The sequence below is a fragment of the Eucyclogobius newberryi genome, unplaced genomic scaffold (genome assembly GCF_026437365.1).
Source record: "Eucyclogobius newberryi isolate DKJ021-1_F unplaced genomic scaffold, fEucNew1.0.hap1 SCAF_3, whole genome shotgun sequence".
Lineage (NCBI taxonomy): Eukaryota > Metazoa > Chordata > Actinopteri > Gobiiformes > Gobiidae > Eucyclogobius > Eucyclogobius newberryi.
The window spans coordinates 3009476-3029057 of NW_027315945.1; the positions used below are offsets into that span (position 1 = coordinate 3009476).

The 19582-nt window shown below is 52.6% G+C and overlaps 1 protein-coding gene across 1 annotated transcript in view; it reads left to right on the forward strand.

Annotated features, from left to right (window-relative positions):
* Window positions 1-19582, forward strand: part of ntrk1 (neurotrophic tyrosine kinase, receptor, type 1) — a 79291-nt gene that overhangs the window by 12772 nt on the left and 46937 nt on the right. Inside the window, exons 8-9 of the mRNA XM_072460500.1 lie at window positions 4246-4578; window positions 12647-12705. Of these exons, the coding sequence (XP_072316601.1) occupies window positions 4246-4578; window positions 12647-12705 (392 nt within the window). The remainder of the gene's footprint in view (window positions 1-4245; window positions 4579-12646; window positions 12706-19582) is intronic.

Here is a 19582-nt window from a genome sequence, read left to right on the forward strand (position 1 = left end):
TCTTCTTCCTCTGTGTCACTTCTAAACAACTCCACAAACTTCAGAGGAAGAGGAAGTGCAGATTCTAGAGCCTAGAGTGCCCTCTTGTGGTTGTCAGTGTGAAAGTAACGGATAATATCACATATAAGTCGCTCTGGAGTATGAAGTCGGCCAAAACTATGAAAAGAGGTACGACTTATAGTCCGGGAAATACAGTATACGGTTCTGGCTTGGACCCCCAGGTGGTACATGCTGCTTTAGACAAGAACAAATACAAAAATGCTCAAAAACATTTTTTTCAAGTCAATGAATTCACGTGTCAGGCCTGCAAATTAAAAGTGTGGAAGACTCACCAAATTTCTTGTCATTGGGCCCAGAATTCTTAATGGCACCACTGAGATACACTTACAAATAAAGTAATTACCGTATAAGTCCCTTTTCTATTTCCTTTGAATCTCTGTGTGTCCGCCACTCCTTTGGCCCCCGAGGCTCTCTTCAAACAGTTGTTGCAGAAGCGTTAATGTTTCAGGGAGTCACTGATATCACACTCAAGGAGAGCAGCTACTTCCAAATCACTTAGTGGGTTCTCACTTCCCTGAAGCTGGGGAGAAGCCAATCGGAGACTAAATCAGGGTAATAATTATGTAGTGTGAACCAGGCTTAAACCAAGACCAACGCAGGACTGGACCAGAACACCAGAACCAAACAAACACCAAACTAACACTAAACCAGTTCAAAATCTGATGTGTAAGGGCTGGATATTCAGTGCATGGACACTGCACAAAGACAACTCATATTTAACCTCCACATAGAACACAGTGACTTTGGAGCTGACAGACTATTACAATAACCTCTCTGAACAGCCAAGCTCCTCAGGAGACCAAACCGGGACTAAACCTTTCATTTGACTCTTGTGTGAGTTGAGAACGTTCGTTTATCACCAGTTTGGGATGAACTGGCCCTCTCAAATGCTCCTTTGGTCCAGAGGTTAGTCTCTGAGGCCCCTGAGGCTCTATTGTCTTCTCACAAATGCATTAGTGTGATAGTTGAGGCACCTCCAGAATGACAACACCCAGTGGCCCCATGCAAACACGCCCATACATTAGAGAGCCCAAACAATCTCATCTCTCAATAGTAAATAAGGCCAAAAACAGCAGGGCGCCGCTCAGCTGGGCCCGAGCACGAGCACCATGGGAGCGATAAGAGCCATAACTGCTGATGTGATTTGAGCCGCACTAATGGAGGGCCTCCCACTCCGGAAAGACTCCTTATCCGCCTGAGTGACTCCGTAAATATGTTAGTGCAGCTAATCTATCAGCACCTGGCACACACTCGTTAACTGCTGGCCCTTTAATTACTCTTAATGAGCTCTGAAGAGCAGACTGCGCCCGCCCACCTCCCACATGCTCAGCTCCTCCTGACGCTCCCCTCGGCTCACATGGGCCTGTGCAGTTATTTCAATGTGAAAAGTGTTACAGTGACCATTTCAATTATTTAATAAATCATCATCTTTTTTAATTGTATTTGTAGGATAAGGATATTGTGTGGACACAATTAAAATCAGACAAACTCCCTCTAATCCTTTTGTCAATGATCTTTTCCATTGTTTTAGTCAGAAGCACTCCACTGACCCTCTGTCAGTGTAATTATGATCTGCAGCAAAGTTCAGACGTGGGACGAAGAAAATATACTGATTAAAAAGCTTGTCTAGTTTTTTTATGAAATTGAAAAACATTTTTAAAAAGAATGAATCTAGGCGATAATGACCTTGTTGACATGTTTGGGCTGATTCACTACGAGCCGTCTTCAGAAATCACTCTCAGTAACTCACAAAAGATGTTCTTTTTTGGAATTATATATCAATCTCAGTCAGTCCATGATTGTAGCGTTGAGAGTTGAGGTAAGCTAAAGTAAACCACTACTTTAGCTGTATATTCTGTATTATTTCATTTCTCTCAAAGCCTCTACGCCGCCTTTGAACCTCTCTTTATGTCACGCTTTGGCTTTGGATCATGTCAGACGCTTTATGAGCTGGAAATATCAGATTGTGGCTCTTGACAAAGCGAGTGCCGTGCGGCCATGACCAGGAAACGGCAGTTGCTAACGTGCTTTGCTAACTTTGCTACGGTGCAACATGCAAGTTAGCATCAGTGGAAATACGGCGCTTTAGCACGAGATCAAGTCAGAGTTTGGTGAGAAATGATTATTTTCTATTTATTTCTGCATTCCAAAGAAGCCAAGTGAGTTGGACCACTTTGGACGCTAAACCTCTCACAGTCCCCTTTAGTCCCCTTTAGTCCCCTTTAGTCCCCTTTAGTCCCCTTTAGTCCCCTTTAGTTCAGTTAAACGGGCCAGTGGAGGCACTTTCGGATATACCAATCCACTCCAAAGTGAATCTGTTGAAATGTGCTACTACAGTGCTACTGTGACTGGAGCTGTGTGTCAGGTGCATCATGGTTAGATTGTCTAGCTGGATTGTTTCCTTGTGCTTGTTGGTCTTTGAGTATCCAACAACTGCACTTTGTCCAAGGGAGGGGGTGGTCATCATGGGGGGTCAGGAGCTAAGGGCGAGGTCAGTCTGTTCCATCTTCAGCACAGTTTCCGGGAGCTGAGTGCAATACGGCTGCTTCCAGGTGCCTCTGTGGTCGGCCCAAGCAGGATTCATAATTCATCACCAGGTCAGGGGGTCGCTACAGATCTGCATCCACCATGGAAACTCTTGACCAGCCATGAACACTGACCCTTTTACAGGTGCCAGTGTGGACATGCACTCAGATGAGTTAACGCTGCAAAACTACGTGTTCATCATTCATGACATTCAAGAATTTGATGTCTATTGATTACATTTTACTTCCATAAGAAATATCTAAAAGGTAAATTCTCTGATGTTGAAACCAATTGTTTATATCAGTGAGTAGACCCTATATAACGTCCTCTTTTTCAACAAAAATCTGCATTTTAACAATATGTAATATAATTTAATATAATATAATGAATATAATATAATATATATTATATTATATTATATATATTATATTATATATTTTCCAGGGGGCCAGATTATGTTCCAATGGCTGGACTATAAATGGCATGTTTTATCGCTATAAGATTCACAAAAAACTCTTACAGTGAAATATAAAATATCAGTATTGCTCTGTCACATCATTAAAACCAGAACCAATCAAGTGTCAATCAATAACCAGACTAGTGTTGATTAATACAGATTATAGATTATAACAGACCAAGACTAAACAAACCACATTTACCAGAACAAGACCACGACTTCACTTATGCAGGTTCATTTCAGTCCAATATGTTTGTGCAACAGGACAGTCCCAGAACACCATGTTCTCCTGGCAACCACCATTTATCCTGCATTTAGCACTTTGACGTGGTGTCAGGAAAAAACGGGATACATTCTTCCCAGTGAATTCTTTCTAGACATGTGACTTTGTGGTCCTTCATTGTGAAGTACATATACTGTTTTCCCCATTCTTAATGAACATATCATTCAGAAGGTTAGAATGGCCATTAACCTCATGTTATGTAATTGTGAAATGTATTATTTATAGATGTACTGTGAGTTTGAAACATGAACATGCAGACGCTGTCACTGAAAGTTTCAGATATTCAAGGAGCCAAGCCACCATTCATCTAACCACGTCTTTCCCTTAAGTGTCCTCTGGAAGAACTGGAAGTTCATTTGGTCCATAAAGATGCAAACCGGGCTCATTAGCTCCATCATGTTAGTTCACAGGGCAGAAATGACTTTCAAGTCAGAGACTTCCTTTTCGGTTGTTGTGGTCATAATTTGACCTTTGTGAAAGCTGTAGGTCCCTGTCAGCCGATCAGTTTCATTTGACTTTGTACCTCATGGGGAAAATGCTTTCTGGATTGTGGAGGATTTTTTTTCACTGGGGCTGACTCATGACAGGTTGAAGCAGCACATACCCTATCCAGATATTTGAATAGATCCATGTCCTAGTCATTCAGAGAGACCATTTGCAAAAGTCAGAGACCAGTCTGAGAGACCAGGGTCCACGTACGGACCAGTGAACAGCGCCCCCAGGGGTGGTCCTTGTAATGGTTCAGGCCACGGTCTCTGCCCAGGCAACAGTTATGGTTACAACCCCACTCCAACGAGGACCACACAGAAATAAACTAGAGTCAAACTACAACTAAATCAGCTCTTAACAAGGACCAGCACTAACTATCACTTAACCAGAATTATACAGGACTAAATTAAGCTTATGTGTGTCCCCGCAGTTCCAGCTCGCATCCTCTTCCTGAAAGACGCCGTGCCGATGCATCACTGGTGCTTCCCGTTTGCGGTGGACGGAAATCCGGAGCCCAACATCACCTGGCTGTATAATGGCAGGGTCCTCAGGGAAAACCGCTTCGCCTACACGGAGCTCATCACAGACTCCAGCGACGGCTCAGAGAAGCACGGCTGTCTCTACCTGAACAAGCCCACGCACATCAACAACGGCTTTTATACGCTGCTGGCACAGAACCAGCTGGGGCGCGACCAAGCCAATGCCAGCGGCAGCTTCATGGACAACCCCTTTGACCCTTTTGACCCTGAGGGCATCATTCCAGGTACCCACCTACCTTACATTTGACTTGAGTTGAGATTCAGTAGTAGGTCAAGTTTGGTTATTTTTAAAGAGCATATGACAGGTTAGACTACTAATTTCAATATAACAGAGGATTTCTACTATGGAAAAATGTGGAAAACTATTTGTACCAGATTCAATTTATTCCTCACCTAATTTAATGTTCCCAGCATCCTATCTATTCACTGCAATGACTTTATAAGTGCTTTTGACAACTTTCAGAGCCATCCTGGTGGTCCAATTAGTTCCAGAACTACATTTTCCATTCATTTTCCCCATAGAGTTTCCGAAAAAAATATAAATAATGTTTGAAAGCTTGTTGGGGGCTGATTGGCTATGTCGTAAGTAAGGGCCACAAGACCTAACATCCTATAAAAAAATACCACCAAGTTAAGATAAGATAAGATATTCCTTTATTGTCCACACATGGGGAAATTTCATTGTTGCAACGCAGTAGATACAGAGGAAAAAGATAGATAACTTATAGGAAGTTTAAAAAATACTCTCAATAGAAGAACTCTTATAAACAAAACTCTTATAAACAAAAACTCCTGTAGACAAAACCTCTCATTTCCTAATAAGGAATGGAGGGGAAAATAAAGATAAAACACATTATTAACACATTTTAATTGTGTGTGAAAAAAACATGACAATAGTCAAATATATCCCAATACCTTTCTTTTGTTAAGTTAAACTGTCCGAAAAATGTCTTCTTTGTATGTAAATTGTTCCAGAATTACTTGGGGTGTGCACGGTGGCAGAGCGGTTCTTTCCTCTTGCCTCCCAAAAAGGAGATTGTGGGTTCGCTTCCCAGGCCAGACCAATATGATCAAACGATCTCTCTGCGTGGAGTCTGCATGTCCTCCCCCGGAGTGAATGAATGTGGGAGTGACTGATTGTCTATGTCCCTCCAACGAGATGTCGCTCCAACAAGGTGTCCCCTGTCCAGGGTGTACCTGGCCTAAGGCCCAAAGGCTTCAGTGACCTGCCATAGCAATGACCATGATAATCAAATAGCTGTCCTTAAGACATATGAGAGGCTTATCGCCGAAGGTTTAGGGCTGTGGGTCAAAGCCACTTGGAAATGCAATTTCACATGCTGAGGCCTTTTTGAACAGCTGTCAGGATCAGTGGTTTTAGAACAGTCTAAAAACACTATTCCTGATGTTCCACGTATATTTGTGAACAGAACAGAAGGCCTTTTCAGCCTCTGCTGCTGCATCTCTGGCTGATGCACACTTAGTAGCTGGATGGATGTCCATGTGTCCCATGTGAAGCTGACAATGTAATTATTGTTGTATGTGCAATACACTTTTGAAACTGTAATAAAACATGACAAACACAAGACATAAAGTGATGTTTTGATATTATTCACATTTCTGTTGGGACTTTGCGATTTGTATTTGTAAGTTGATCTGATTAATGTTGAGGAAAATGACTGATCTTGTTCAAAATGTCTGTTTAGCCCATTACTTTTACTTAGAGTTGCAGAGATTGCTTAGCTTAGCTGAGACGGAGCAACCAAGACACAGACACATGAGATTTAGCAAAACTGCACTGTAGTAAACTCACCACAGTTTCTAATTTTATTCTTTGTTTTTCGCTTTCTGGAGGTTAGTGTTGCTTTATTTTTAAAGCAGCACCGTTTGTAGACAGGTTAAGGAGCACATCGTCTGTGAACAGTGGGAGAGGGCCGGGGCTCCTTGGTCAGAAACAGTAGCACAGCCAGTGCGGCATGCATTGGAGTAAAACAGAGGATGTTAGAGCCAATCACAATGTCCTCCCCCTGTTGTGACAGGAATGCGGGCTAAGGTGTTATCAGCTGCCCGTGTGGAGTTTTACGACACTCAAGAAAGAGGACGTGATAGCGACAACAGAGACGCTCTGAACTTTGAAAATAACTTTTCATCAAATGACTCCTTTTGGATCACAGAGAGAATCCTCCCTCCAAGACAAACGCTAAAACGCTAAACAGACTTTGCGGCTTTAGTGATTTTAACAGACAATCATCAGATTGCAAAAATGTGTCCACCAGATGACTTTACATGTACATATTGTATTATCGTGTTTTACATGTCATTTTAACTTCATAACTTTTCAAAACTTGTTTTGTGGACAATTTTACCTTTTGTGTAACTCTTGTGGCCTAAAGCCAGATCTCGTCTCCTTATCAGCTCTGACTCCAGCGTGCATGCTGATTGGCTGAAGCCACGGCGCCAAAACCCCCGCGGGGAAAGACAAAAGAAAAGAGCAGAGAGTTACACACCCAGTTCCATCCGGGCTCCAGAGAGAGTTCCATCCGAGTTTCCTTCGAAGCTCGACCCTCCATCCAGGCCTTGGGCCTACCTAGCGTGAGCGATGTTACGCTACGGGACAAAGACTTTTCCAAGAGAAGCTAATGTTCCCTCCCGGAACTAAGAAACCTGTGCCCGTTTTTTAAAACGTGATTGATACTGCCTCATGCAAATCAAGCAAGGACCTTTTGCAACTTTTCAAGTCCACAGCCTTTTACCAGCCACATCAGCACGACGGCCTTTTCACTTGGGAATGCCTCAGAGCCAAGGAGAACGCCTCAGAGCCAAGGAGAACGCCTCAGAGCCAAGGAGAACGCAGATCCAGAACCTGATCCAGTCCTTCTTTGGCTAGAGCCGAGCTCCAGAGCAGCCCTGCTCTGGCCAGTGTGTGGACTGAGCTGCAGCGTGACCTCTTGAGTGAAGCCTGGTGGCGATACGAACGACACGCAGGCCCTTGGACCCCACGCAGGCCCTTGGACCCCACGCAGGCCCTTGGACCCCACGCAGGCCCTTGGACCCCACGCAGGCCCTTGGACCCCACGCAGGCCCTTGGACCCCAAGCAGGCCCTTGGACCCCAAGCAGGCCCTTGGACCCCAAGCAGGCCCTTGGACCCCAAGCAGGCCCTTGGACCCCACGCAGGCCCGTCTCCTCAGGATCACAGCCTCTGGTTCCGTTGGTATGAATGCACTTCACAGGCTGAATTTCATCTTAGAGTTAACTCTAACACACACATAGATAGATCTAGAACCATCATGTCTAGTGTTTTCCATCCGTTATCGACTCATTTGCATATTCCTAATTCAAATATCTGTTTAGTTATTTGGTCAATAAATCTTCATAACCCACATTTGGTAAAGTGTTCCTTCATTTCCAGAAAAGGGGTCAATGTCACGGTTACGCTCTCAAACCTTTAGATCAACGAGCAAATTCATTTCTAATGAATTAATTAATTTAGATATCTGATTATAGAGTTGTTAAATTGCCGATTATCCGGCTGGTGCCCCATTCTACTCTTAAAAATACGATTCAAACTTACCCACACTTAGGCAGTGTGTCATGTTGGAATTCTTGAACAATTCTTTAATCAATATCAACCTTGAATGCCCCGCCCCCTTCACAAGTGGGTGAACATTCATAACCGTACAGTACTTGTACTAGTATGTTACCCTACAATAGTATGCTTCAGATGAGGTATAAATATATCTCATTTCACTAAAACACCAATATTAAAAGAACCTGTGCAATCGCACGCATTAGCAGACAAAGAGTATCAGAGTCCAGGACCCTTGTACTGTAGGGGGCTCGAAGCCACTGTTTCTCATGTGCATGGTGCTGGTTGATCACTCATAACCATGTGCATAAAAGTGGCGACACTTAAGCTGCTTAAGGAGCATCGTTCTGTTGCAGGTGATACTGCAGGGATTATGTCAATACTTGGCAGTGCCAGTAAAGTGTCCCTTTACTTCCACTGCCAAGCTACCAAGATGGCGCCGCTGAAGGCTGCCTCTGCGTTTCGGTGCTCTTTGTTTCAGCGTGCTCTTACACCCGTGAAGAGCTCTTATCCGTCAGAATCACAACTAGTCTGTCCAGGACTGCGCCGTAAAGCTGGAGGGCTTCCAGTTGCTCCGCTCTGACCGGCTGAGAGATCTCTCCAGAGGGAAAACATGCAGTAGAGTCTGTTTCTACATCAACAACTTCTCACGTGTTCAGATGTGACTGTGATCTCCAAACACTGTTCTCCTGATCTGGAATATCTTTTCATCAACTGCAAACCATTCTACTCTCCATGTGAGTTTACGTTATTCATCCTGGCCGCTGTTTACATTCCACTGAGTGCAAACGTGCAGGAGGCACAGCGCATGCTCGCGGACCAGGTTCTGAGTGTGGAGCAGACCTTCCCAGTGTATCACCCTGGGCGATTTTAACAAGGGGAATCTCAGCCACAAACTGACAAAGTACAGACAGTTTATCAAAGTCCCGACCAGAGAGCAGAACACGCTGGATCACTGCTGCACAACAGTCAGCCACGCCTTCCACGCCGTGGGCCGAACCACGCTGGGCTCATCAGACCACGTCATGGTTCACCTGATCCCCACACACAGACAGAGGCTGAAGCTCTGCAAACCTGTAGTGAGGACTTCTAAGAGGTGGACCAATGAGGCAGTGGAGGAGGAGCTACGTGTGTGTGTGGACATTACAGACTGGGAGGAGCTACGTGTGTGTGTGGACATTACAGACTGGGAGGAGCTACGTGTGTGTTTGGACATTACAGACTGGGAGGAGCTACATGTGTGTTTGGACATTACAGACTGGGAGGAGCTACGTGTGTGTGTGGACATTACAGACTGGGAGGAGCTACGTGTGTGTTTGGACATTACAGACTGGGAGGAGCTACGTGTGTGTGTGGACATTACAGACTGGGAGGAGCTACATGTGTGTTTGGACATTACAGACTGGGAGGAGCTACATGTGTGTGTGGACATTACAGACTGGGAGGAGCTACATGTGTGTTTGGACATTACAGACTGGGAGGAGCTACGTGTGTGTTTGGACATTACAGACTGGGAGGAGCTACGTGTGTGTGTGGACATTACAGACTGGGAGGAGCTACATGTGTGTTTGGACATTACAGACTGGGAGGAGCTACGTGTGTGTGTGGACATTACAGACTGGGAGGAGCTACATGTGTGTTTGGACATTACAGACTGGGAGGAGCTACGTGTGTGTTTGGACATTACAGACTGGGAGGAGCTACGTGTGTGTTTGGACATTACAGACTGGGAGGAGCTACATGTGTGTTTGGACATTACAGACTGGGAGGAGCTACGTGTGTGTGTGGACATTACAGACTGGGAGGAGCTACGTGTGTGTGTGGACATTACAGACTGGGAGGAGCTACGTGTGTGTTTGGACATTACAGACTGGGAGGAGCTACGTGTGTGTGTGGACATTACAGACTGGGAGGAGCTACATGTGTGTTTGGACATTACAGACTGGGAGGAGCTACGTGTGTGTTTGGACATTACAGACTGGGAGGAGCTACGTGTGTGTTTGGACATTACAGACTGGGAGGAGCTACATGTGTGTTTGGACATTACAGACTGGGAGGAGCTACGTGTGTGTGTGGACATTACAGACTGGGAGGAGCTACGTGTGTGTGTGGACATTACAGACTGGGAGGAGCTACGTGTGTGTTTGGACATTACAGACTGGGAGGAGCTACGTGTGTGTGTGGACATTACAGACTGGGAGGAGCTACATGTGTGTTTGGACATTACAGACTGGGAGGAGCTACGTGTGTGTGTGGACATTACAGACTGGGAGGAGCTACGTGTGTGTGTGGACATTACAGACTGGGAGGAGCTACGTGTGTGTGTGGACATTACAGACTGGGAGCTGTTCAGAGCTGCCACAGTCTGGATGAATACACGGACACTGTGACGTCCTACATTCGATTCTGTGAGGACAGCATTATACATCACACACCAAAGTCACCTTCAATAATAAACCCTGGTTCACACCCAAACTGAGACAGTTGAGGCGGCAGAAGGAGGCAGGGCACAGGGCCGGTGAGAACGCTACAAAGATGCAAAGTATGGATTTAGCAGGAAGATGTCGAGAGCTAGATCTCAGTACAATACACGTCTGAAGCAGGAGTTCTCCAACAACAACCCCGCCTCCGTGTGGAGTGGCCCCGCCTCTGTGTGGAGTGGCCCCGCCTCAGTGTGGAGTGGCCCCGCCTCAGTGTGGAGTGGCCCCGCCTCCGTGTGGAGTGGCCCCGCCTCAGTGTGGAGTGGCCCCGCCTCTGTGTCTCACCAACTACAAGCCCAGAGCTCCCCCCCTTCTACAGATGACCGAAAACTGGCCCAGCAACTCTGCACCTTCTATTCTAGATTTGACACCCCCTCCCCAACTGTGGCCACCTCTGCCAACCCAGTGTACTTTCTCCTCTGCTCTTCTCCCTGTGACAAACTGCGGCACCTCCAGCCACGACTCTGTAAGCGTGTCATTGTTCCTCACACAGATCTTCAGTGTGTCATTGTTCCTCACACAGATCTTCAGTGTGTCATTGTTCCTCACACAGATCTTCAGTGTGTCATTGTTCCTCACACAGATCTTCAGTGTGTCATTGTTCCTCACACAGATCTTCAGTGTGTCATTGTTCCTCACACAGATCTTCAGTGTGTCATTGTTCCTCACACAGATCTTCAGTGTGTCATTGTTCCTCACACAGATCTTCAGTGTGTCATTGTTCCTCACACAGATCTTCAGTGTGTCATTGTTCCTCACACAGATCTTCAGTGTGTCATTGTTCCTCACACAGATCTTCAGTGTGTCATTGTTCCTCACACAGATCTTCAGTGTGTCATTGTTCCTCACACAGATCTTCAGTGTGTCATTGTTCCTCACACAGATCTTCAGTGTGTCATTGTTCCTCACACAGATCTTCAGTGTGTCATTGTTCCTCACACAGATCTTCAGTGTGTCATTATTCCTCACACAGATCTTCAGTGTGTCATTGTTCCTCACACAGATCTTCAGTGTGTCATTGTTCCTTACACAGATCATCAGTGTGTCATTGTTCCTCACACAGATCTTCAGTGTGTCATTGTTCCTCACACAGATCTTCAGTGTGTCATTGTTCCTCACACAGATCTTCAGTGTCATTGTTCCTCACACAGATCTTCAGTGTGTCATTGTTCCTTACACAGATCTTCAGCGTGTCATTGTTCCTCACACAGATCTTCAGCGTGTCATTGTTCCTCACACAGATCTTCAGTGTGTCATTGTTCCTTACACAGATCTTCAGTGTGTCATTGTTCCTCACACAGATCTTCAGTGTCATTGTTCCTCACACAGATCTTCAGTGTGTCATTGTTCCTCACACAGATCATCAGTGTGTCATTGTTCCTCACACAGATCTTCAGTGTGTCATTGTTCCTCACACAGATCTTCAGTGTGTCATTGTTCCTCACACAGATCATCAGTGTGTCATTGTTCCTCACACAGATCTTCAGTGTGTCATTGTTCCTCACACAGATCTTCAGTGTGTCATTGTTCCTCACACAGATCATCAGTGTGTCATTGTTCCTCACACAGATCTTCAGTGTGTCATTGTTCCTCTCACAGATCTTCAGTGTCATTGTTCCTCACACAGATCTTCAGTGTGTCATTGTTCCTCTCACAGATCTTCAGTGTGTCATTGTTCCCCACACAGATCTTCAGTGTGTCATTGTTCCTCACACAGATCTTCAGTGTGTCATTGTTCCTCACACAGATCTTCAGTGTGTCATTGTTCCTCACACAGATCATCAGTGTGTCATTGTTCCTCTCACAGATCTTCAGTGTGTCATTGTTCTTCACACAGATCTTCAGTGTGTCATTGTTCCTCACACAGATCTTCAGTGTGTCATTGTTCCTCACACAGATCATCAGTGTGTCATTGTTCCTCACACAGATCTTCAGTGTGTCATTGTTCCTCCACGTGGTTGTTTCAGAAATGAGAAGTCGTTCACTCCATCAGAGTTTTTTAAAGATCATCACCCGTGCAGCAGTTATCTCAACCTAATCAAAGTGCTTGAGTTTTCAGGGTCTTGTTGTAATGTTGTTGTGATGTTGTTGTAATGTCTGTTTTCTCTGTGCCACATGCTAGTCCCTGATGTCCTCCCAAGTAGGTCCTCCATCATTACTTCAGAATTCCTCAACGCTCTCTTCTGTCCTGAAACTAATTGCATTGTATGTTCTACTCTCTCAAGCTCCCACCAACAAGACTGTGATGGACGTGACGGAGAACCTGGAGAGCCGTGTGTTTGTGGTATGGAAGCTCCTCTCTCGTCTGCTTATGGCCTCCACACGCCTGGAACACTCGCTCATGACATTTGTGATGTAGACTTGTGATGGCGAGTGTTGCCAGATTGCATGAAAAACAAGTTCTAGGTTTAGGAGCTGAAGTCCTTAAACAAAACAATTAAGAACAAACCCCAACATTATTTAAACTTGTATATGTTCATAAAATTCTTATTTAACAACGCTTTTGACATTCTAATTCATGCACTTTAATTTCATCGACTGACATTGATCGTATTGGCCACGTCTTCAAGTACAAATGTATGGATCATTTGTATAATAGATCCACAGATTGAGAATGACTCTTGGATTAGAGTCCAGTTGACAACTGAATCTTTTTCTACAAAATGTATAGACAGTAAAATATTCCATGTTAAACAACCTCTTCAAAGCTAACCATAATTGATTTTTTTGAGTTGGGTTCTGGTTTTGTACAAACGTCCCACAGTCTGAGGAAGAACACTTTGTAAGACATGCATTATCCAGACAGGAAGCATAGAACGCACTGGTGGTCCTCAATTATCAGAAAATTTATCAAATCAAGTTTCAATTACTTATACATTATTACAGTAATATTACATATAAAGAAACAATGGTCAGTTTTGTGAGTGTGTTTTAACTAAAATAAGAAAAAAAATTAAATGTATTTGTACTTGTACTAAAGCATTCCTTCTCAAATAGTGGGGCGCGACCCCCTGGGGCAGTGCGATGCCTGGGCGACATTCACTCCGCGGCATCAGAGCGTCCAGTTCTCATTCAAAGTCTATGTGGACGCGTTTTTTTCCTTCACGAATCCTGCAATTTGAGCTTCAGACGCAATGTGTCCGGGGCGTTTGAGCGTCCGGGGCGTTAGAGCGTCCGGGGCGTTTGAGCGTCCGGGGCGTTAGAGCGTCCGGGGCGTTTGAGCGTCCGGGGCGTTAGAGCGTCCGGGGCGTGCGTTAGAGCGTCCGGGGCGTTTGAGCGTCCGGGGCGTTTGAGCGTCCGGGGCGTTAGAGCGTCCGGGGCGTTTGAGCGTCCGGGGCGTTAGAGCGTCCGGGGCGTGCGTTAGAGCGTCCGGGGCGTTTGAGCGTCCGGGGCGTTTGAGCGTCCGGGGCGTTAGAGCGTCCGGGGCGTTTGAGCGTCCGGGGCGTTTGAGCGTCCGGGGCGTTTGAGCGTCCGGGGTGTGCGTTAGAGCGTCCGGGGCGTTTGAGCGTCCGGGGCGTGCGTTAGAGCGTCCGGGGCGTGCGTTTGAGCGTCCGGGGCGTTAGAGCGTCCGGGGCGTGCGTTAGAGCGTCCGGGGCGTTTGAGCGTCCGGGGCGTTTGAGCGTCCGGGGCGTGCGTTAGAGCGTCCGGGGCGTTTGAGCGTCCGGGGCGTGCGTTAGAGCGTCCGGGGCGTTTGAGCGTCCGGGGCGTGCGTTAGAGCGTCCGGGGCGTTTGAGCGTCCGGGGCGTGCGTTAGAGCGTCCGGGGCGTGCGTTTGAGCGTCCGGGGCGTTAGAGCGTCCGGGGCGTGCGTTAGAGCGTCCGGGGCGTTTGAGCGTCCGGGGCGTTTGAGCGTCCGGGGCGTTAGAGCGTCCGGGGCGTTTGAGCGTCCGGGGCGTTTGAGCGTCCGGGGCGTTTGAGCGTCCGGGGTGTGCGTTAGAGCGTCCGGGGCGTTTGAGCGTCCGGGGCGTGCGTTAGAGCGTCCGGGGCGTGCGTTTGAGCGTCCGGGGCGTTAGAGCGTCCGGGGCGTGCGTTAGAGCGTCCGGGGCGTTTGAGCGTCCGGGGCGTTTGAGCGTCCGGGGCGTGCGTTAGAGCGTCCGGGGCGTTTGAGCGTCCGGGGCGTGCGTTAGAGCGTCCGGGGCGTTTGAGCGTCCGGGGCGTGCGTTAGAGCGTCCGGGGCGTTTGAGCGTCCGGGGCGTGCGTTAGAGCGTCCGGGGCGTGCGTTTGAGCGTCCGGGGCGTTAGAGCGTCCGGGGCGTGCGTTAGAGCGTCCGGGGCGTTTGAGCGTCCGGGGCGTTTGAGCGTCCGGGGCGTTAGAGCGTCCGGGGCGTTTGAGCGTCCGGGGCGTTTGAGCGTCCGGGGCGTTTGAGCGTCCGGGGTGTGCGTTAGAGCGTCCGGGGCGTTTGAGCGTCCGGGGCGTGCGTTAGAGCGTCCGGGGCGTGCGTTTGAGCGTCCGGGGCGTTAGAGCGTCCGGGGCGTGCGTTAGAGCGTCCGGGGCGTTTGAGCGTCCGGGGCGTTTGAGCGTCCGGGGCGTGCGTTAGAGCGTCCGGGGCGTTTGAGCGTCCGGGGCGTGCGTTAGAGCGTCCGGGGCGTGCGTTTGAGCGTCCGGGGCGTTAGAGCGTCCGGGGCGTGCGTTAGAGCGTCCGGGGCGTTTGAGCGTCCGGGGCGTTTGAGCGTCCGGGGCGTTAGAGCGTCCGGGGCGTTTGAGCGTCCGGGGCGTTTGAGCGTCCGGGGCGTTTGAGCGTCCGGGGTGTGCGTTAGAGCGTCCGGGGCGTTTGAGCGTCCGGGGCGTGCGTTAGAGCGTCCGGGGCGTGCGTTTGAGCGTCCGGGGCGTTAGAGCGTCCGGGGCGTGCGTTAGAGCGTCCGGGGCGTTTGAGCGTCCGGGGCGTTTGAGCGTCCGGGGCGTGCGTTAGAGCGTCCGGGGCGTTTGAGCGTCCGGGGCGTGCGTTAGAGCGTCCGGGGCGTTTGAGCGTCCGGGGCGTGCGTTAGAGCGTCCGGGGCGTTTGAGCGTCCGGGGCGTGCGTTAGAGCGTCCGGGGCGTGCGTTTGAGCGTCCGGGGCGTTAGAGCGTCCGGGGCGTGCGTTAGAGCGTCCGGGGCGTTTGAGCGTCCGGGGCGTTTGAGCGTCCGGGGCGTTAGAGCGTCCGGGGCGTTTGAGCGTCCGGGGCGTTTGAGCGTCCGGGGCGTTTGAGCGTCCGGGGTGTGCGTTAGAGCGTCCGGGGCGTTTGAGCGTCCGGGGCGTGCGTTAGAGCGTCCGGGGCGTGCGTTTGAGCGTCCGGGGCGTTAGAGCGTCCGGGGCGTGCGTTAGAGCGTCCGGGGCGTTTGAGCGTCCGGGGCGTTTGAGCGTCCGGGGCGTGCGTTAGAGCGTCTGGGGCGTTTGAGCGTCCGGGGCGTGCGTTAGAGCGTCCGGGGCGTGCGTTTGAGCGTCCGGGGCGTTAGAGCGTCCGGGGCGTGCGTTAGAGCGTCCGGGGCGTTTGAGCGTCCGGGGCGTTTGAGCGTCCGGGGCGTTAGAGCGTCCGGGGCGTTTGAGCGTCCGGGGCGTTTGAGCGTCCGGGGCGTTTGAGCGTCCGGGGTGTGCGTTAGAGCGTCCGGGGCGTTTGAGCGTCCGGGGCGTGCGTTAGAGCGTCCGGGGCGTGCGTTTGAGCGTCCGGGGCGTTAGAGCGTCCGGGGCGTGCGTTAGAGCGTCCGGGGCGTTTGAGCGTCCGGGGCGTTTGAGCGTCCGGGGCGTGCGTTAGAGCGTCTGGGGCGTTTGAGCGTCCGGGGCGTGCGTTAGAGCGTCCGGGGCGTTTGAGCGTCCGGGGCGTGCGTTAGAGCGTCCGGGGCGTTTGAGCGTCCGGGGCGTGCGTTAGAGCGTCCGGGGCGTGCGTTTGAGCGTCCGGGGCGTTAGAGCGTCCGGGGCGTTTGAGCGTCCGGGGCGTGCGTTAGAGCGTCCGGGGCGTTAGAGCGTCCGGGGCGTTAGAGCGTCCGGGGCGTTTGAGCGTCCGGGGCGTTTGAGCGTCCGGGGCGTTTGAGCGTCCGGGGCGTGCGTTAGAGCGTCCGGGGCGTTTGAGCGTCCGGGGCGTTTGAGCGTCCGGGGCGTGCGTTAGAGCGTCCGGGGCGTTTGAGCGTCCGGGGCGTGCGTTAGAGCGTCCGGGGCGTGCGTTTGAGCGTCCGGGGCGTTAGAGCGTCCGGGGCGTTAGAGCGTCCGGGGCGTTTGAGCGTCCGGGGCGTGCGTTAGAGCGTCCGGGGCGTTAGAGCGTCCGGGGCGTTTGAGCGTCCGGGGCGTTTGAGCGTCCGGGGCGTTTGAGCGTCCGGGGCGTTTGAGCGTCCGGGGCGTGCGTTAGAGCGTCCGGGGCGTTTGAGCGTCCAGGGCGTTTTTAGCGTCCGGGGCGTGCGTTAGAGCGTCCGGGGCGTTTGAGCGTCCGGGGCGTGCGTTAGAGCGTCCGGGGCGTTAGAGCGTCCGGGGCGTTAGAGCGTCCGGGGCGTTTGAGCGTCCGGGGCGTTTGAGCGTCCGGGGCGTGCGTTAGAGCGTCCGGGGCGTTTGAGCGTCCGGGGCGTGCGTTAGAGCGTCCGGGGCGTGCGTTTGAGCGTCCGGGGCGTTAGAGCGTCCGGGGCGTGCGTTAGAGCGTCCGGGGCGTTTGAGCGTCCGGGGCGTTTGAGCGTCCGGGGCGTTAGAGCGTCCGGGGCGTTTGAGCGTCCGGGGCGTTTGAGCGTCCGGGGCGTTTGAGCGTCCGGGGTGTGCGTTAGAGCGTCCGGGGCGTTTGAGCGTCCGGGGCGTGCGTTAGAGCGTCCGGGGCGTGCGTTTGAGCGTCCGGGGCGTTAGAGCGTCCGGGGCGTGCGTTAGAGCGTCCGGGGCGTTTGAGCGTCCGGGGCGTTTGAGCGTCCGGGGCGTGCGTTAGAGCGTCTGGGGCGTTTGAGCGTCCGGGGCGTGCGTTAGAGCGTCCGGGGCGTTTGAGCGTCCGGGGCGTGCGTTAGAGCGTCCGGGGCGTGCGTTTGAGCGTCCGGGGCGTTAGAGCGTCCGGGGCGTTTGAGCGTCCGGGGCGTGCGTTAGAGCGTCCGGGGCGTTAGAGCGTCCGGGGCGTTAGAGCGTCCGGGGCGTTTGAGCGTCCGGGGCGTTTGAGCGTCCGGGGCGTTTGAGCGTCCGGGGCGTGCGTTAGAGCGTCCGGGGCGTTTGAGCGTCCGGGGCGTTTGAGCGTCCGGGGCGTGCGTTAGAGCGTCCGGGGCGTTTGAGCGTCCGGGGCGTGCGTTAGAGCGTCCGGGGCGTGCGTTTGAGCGTCCGGGGCGTTAGAGCGTCCGGGGCGTTAGAGCGTCCGGGGCGTTTGAGCGTCCGGGGCGTGCGTTAGAGCGTCCGGGGCGTTAGAGCGTCCGGGGCGTTTGAGCGTCCGGGGCGTTTGAGCGTCCGGGGCGTTTGAGCGTCCGGGGCGTTTGAGCGTCCGGGGCGTGCGTTAGAGCGTCCGGGGCGTTTGAGCGTCCAGGGCGTTTTTAGCGTCCGGGGCGTGCGTTAGAGCGTCCGGGGCGTTTGAGCGTCCGGGGCGTGCGTTAGAGCGTCCGGGGCGTTAGAGCGTCCGGGGCGTTAGAGCGTCCGGGGCGTTTGAGCGTCCGGGGCGTTTGAGCGTCCGGGGCGTGCGTTAGAGCGTCCGGGGCGTTAGAGCGTCCGGGGCGTTAGAGCGTCCGGGGCGTTTGAGCGTCCGGGGCGTTTGAGCGTCCGGGGCGTTTGAGCGTCCGGGGCGTGCGTTAGAGCGTCCGGGGCGTGCGTTAGAGCGTCCGGGGCGTTTGAGCGTCCAGGGCGTTTTTAGCGTCCGGGGCGTGCGTTAGAGCGTCCGGGGCGTTTGAGCGTCCGGGGCGTGCGTTTGAGCGTCCGGGGCGTTAGAGCGTCCGGGGCGTGCGTTAGAGCGTCCGGGGCGTTTGAGCGTCCGGGGCGTTTGAGCGTCCGGGGCGTGCGTTAGAGCGTCCGGGGCGTTTGAGCGTCCGGGGCGTGCGTTAGAGCGTCCGGGGCGTTTGAGCGTCCGGGGCGTTAGAGCGTCCGGGGCGTTTGAGCGTCCGGGGCGTTTGAGCGTCCGGGGCGTTTGAGCGTCCGGGGCGTTTGAGCGTCCGGGGCGTGCGTTAGAGCGTCCGGGGCGTTTTTAGCGTCCGGGGCGTGCGTTAGAGCGTCCGGGGCGTTTGAGCGTCCGGGGCGTGCGTTAGAGCGTCCGGGGCGTTAGAGCGTCCGGGGCGTTAGAGCGTCCGGGGCGTTTGAGCGTCCGGGGCGTTTGAGCGTCCGGGGCGTGCGTTAGAGCGTCCGGGGCGTTAGAGCGTCCGGGGCGTTAGAGCGTCCGGGGCGTTTGAGCGTCCGGGGCGTTTGAGCGTCCGGGGCGTTTGAGCGTCCGGGGCGTGCGTTAGAGCGTCCGGGGCGTGCGTTAGAGCGTCCGGGGCGTTTGAGCGTCCAGGGCGTTTTTAGCGTCCGGGGCGTGCGTTAGAGCGTCCGGGGCGTGCGTTTGAGCGTCCGGGGCGTTAGAGCGTCCGGGGCGTGCGTTAGAGCGTCCGGGGCGTTTGAGCGTCCGGGGCGTTTGAGCGTCCGGGGCGTGCGTTAGAGCGTCCGGGGCGTTAGAGCGTCCGGGGCGTTTGAGCGTCCGGGGCGTTTGAGCGTCCGGGGCGTTTGAGCGTCCGGGGCGTGCGTTAGAGCGTCCGGGGCGTTTGAGCGTCCGGGGCGTGCGTTAGAGCGTCCGGGGCGTTTGAGCGTCGGGGCGTTTGAGCGTCCGGGGCGTTTGAGCGTCCGGGGCGTTTGAGCGTCCGGGGCGTTTGAGCGTCCGGGGCGTTTGAGCGTCCGGGGCGTTTGAGCGTCCGGGGCGTGCGTTAGAGCGTCCGGGGCGTTAGAGCGTCCGGGGCGTTTGAGCGTCCGGGGCGTTTGAGCGTCCGGGGCGTTTGAGCGTCCGGGGCGTGCGTTAGAGCGTCCGGGGCGTTTGAGCGTCCGGGGCGTGCGTTAGAGCGTCCGGGGCGTTTGAGCGTCGGGGCGTTTGAGCGTCCGGGGCGTGCGTTAGAGCGTCCGGGGCGTTTGAGCGTCCGGGGCATTTGAGCGTCCGGGGCGTTTGAGCGTCCGGGGCGTTTGAGCGTCCGGGGCGTTTGAGCGTCCGGGGTTGTTGAGCGTCGGACGCTTTGGACGCGCCACCAGAGAGAGAGAGGGAGAGGAGACAGGTAGTTCCAGAGTGTAATC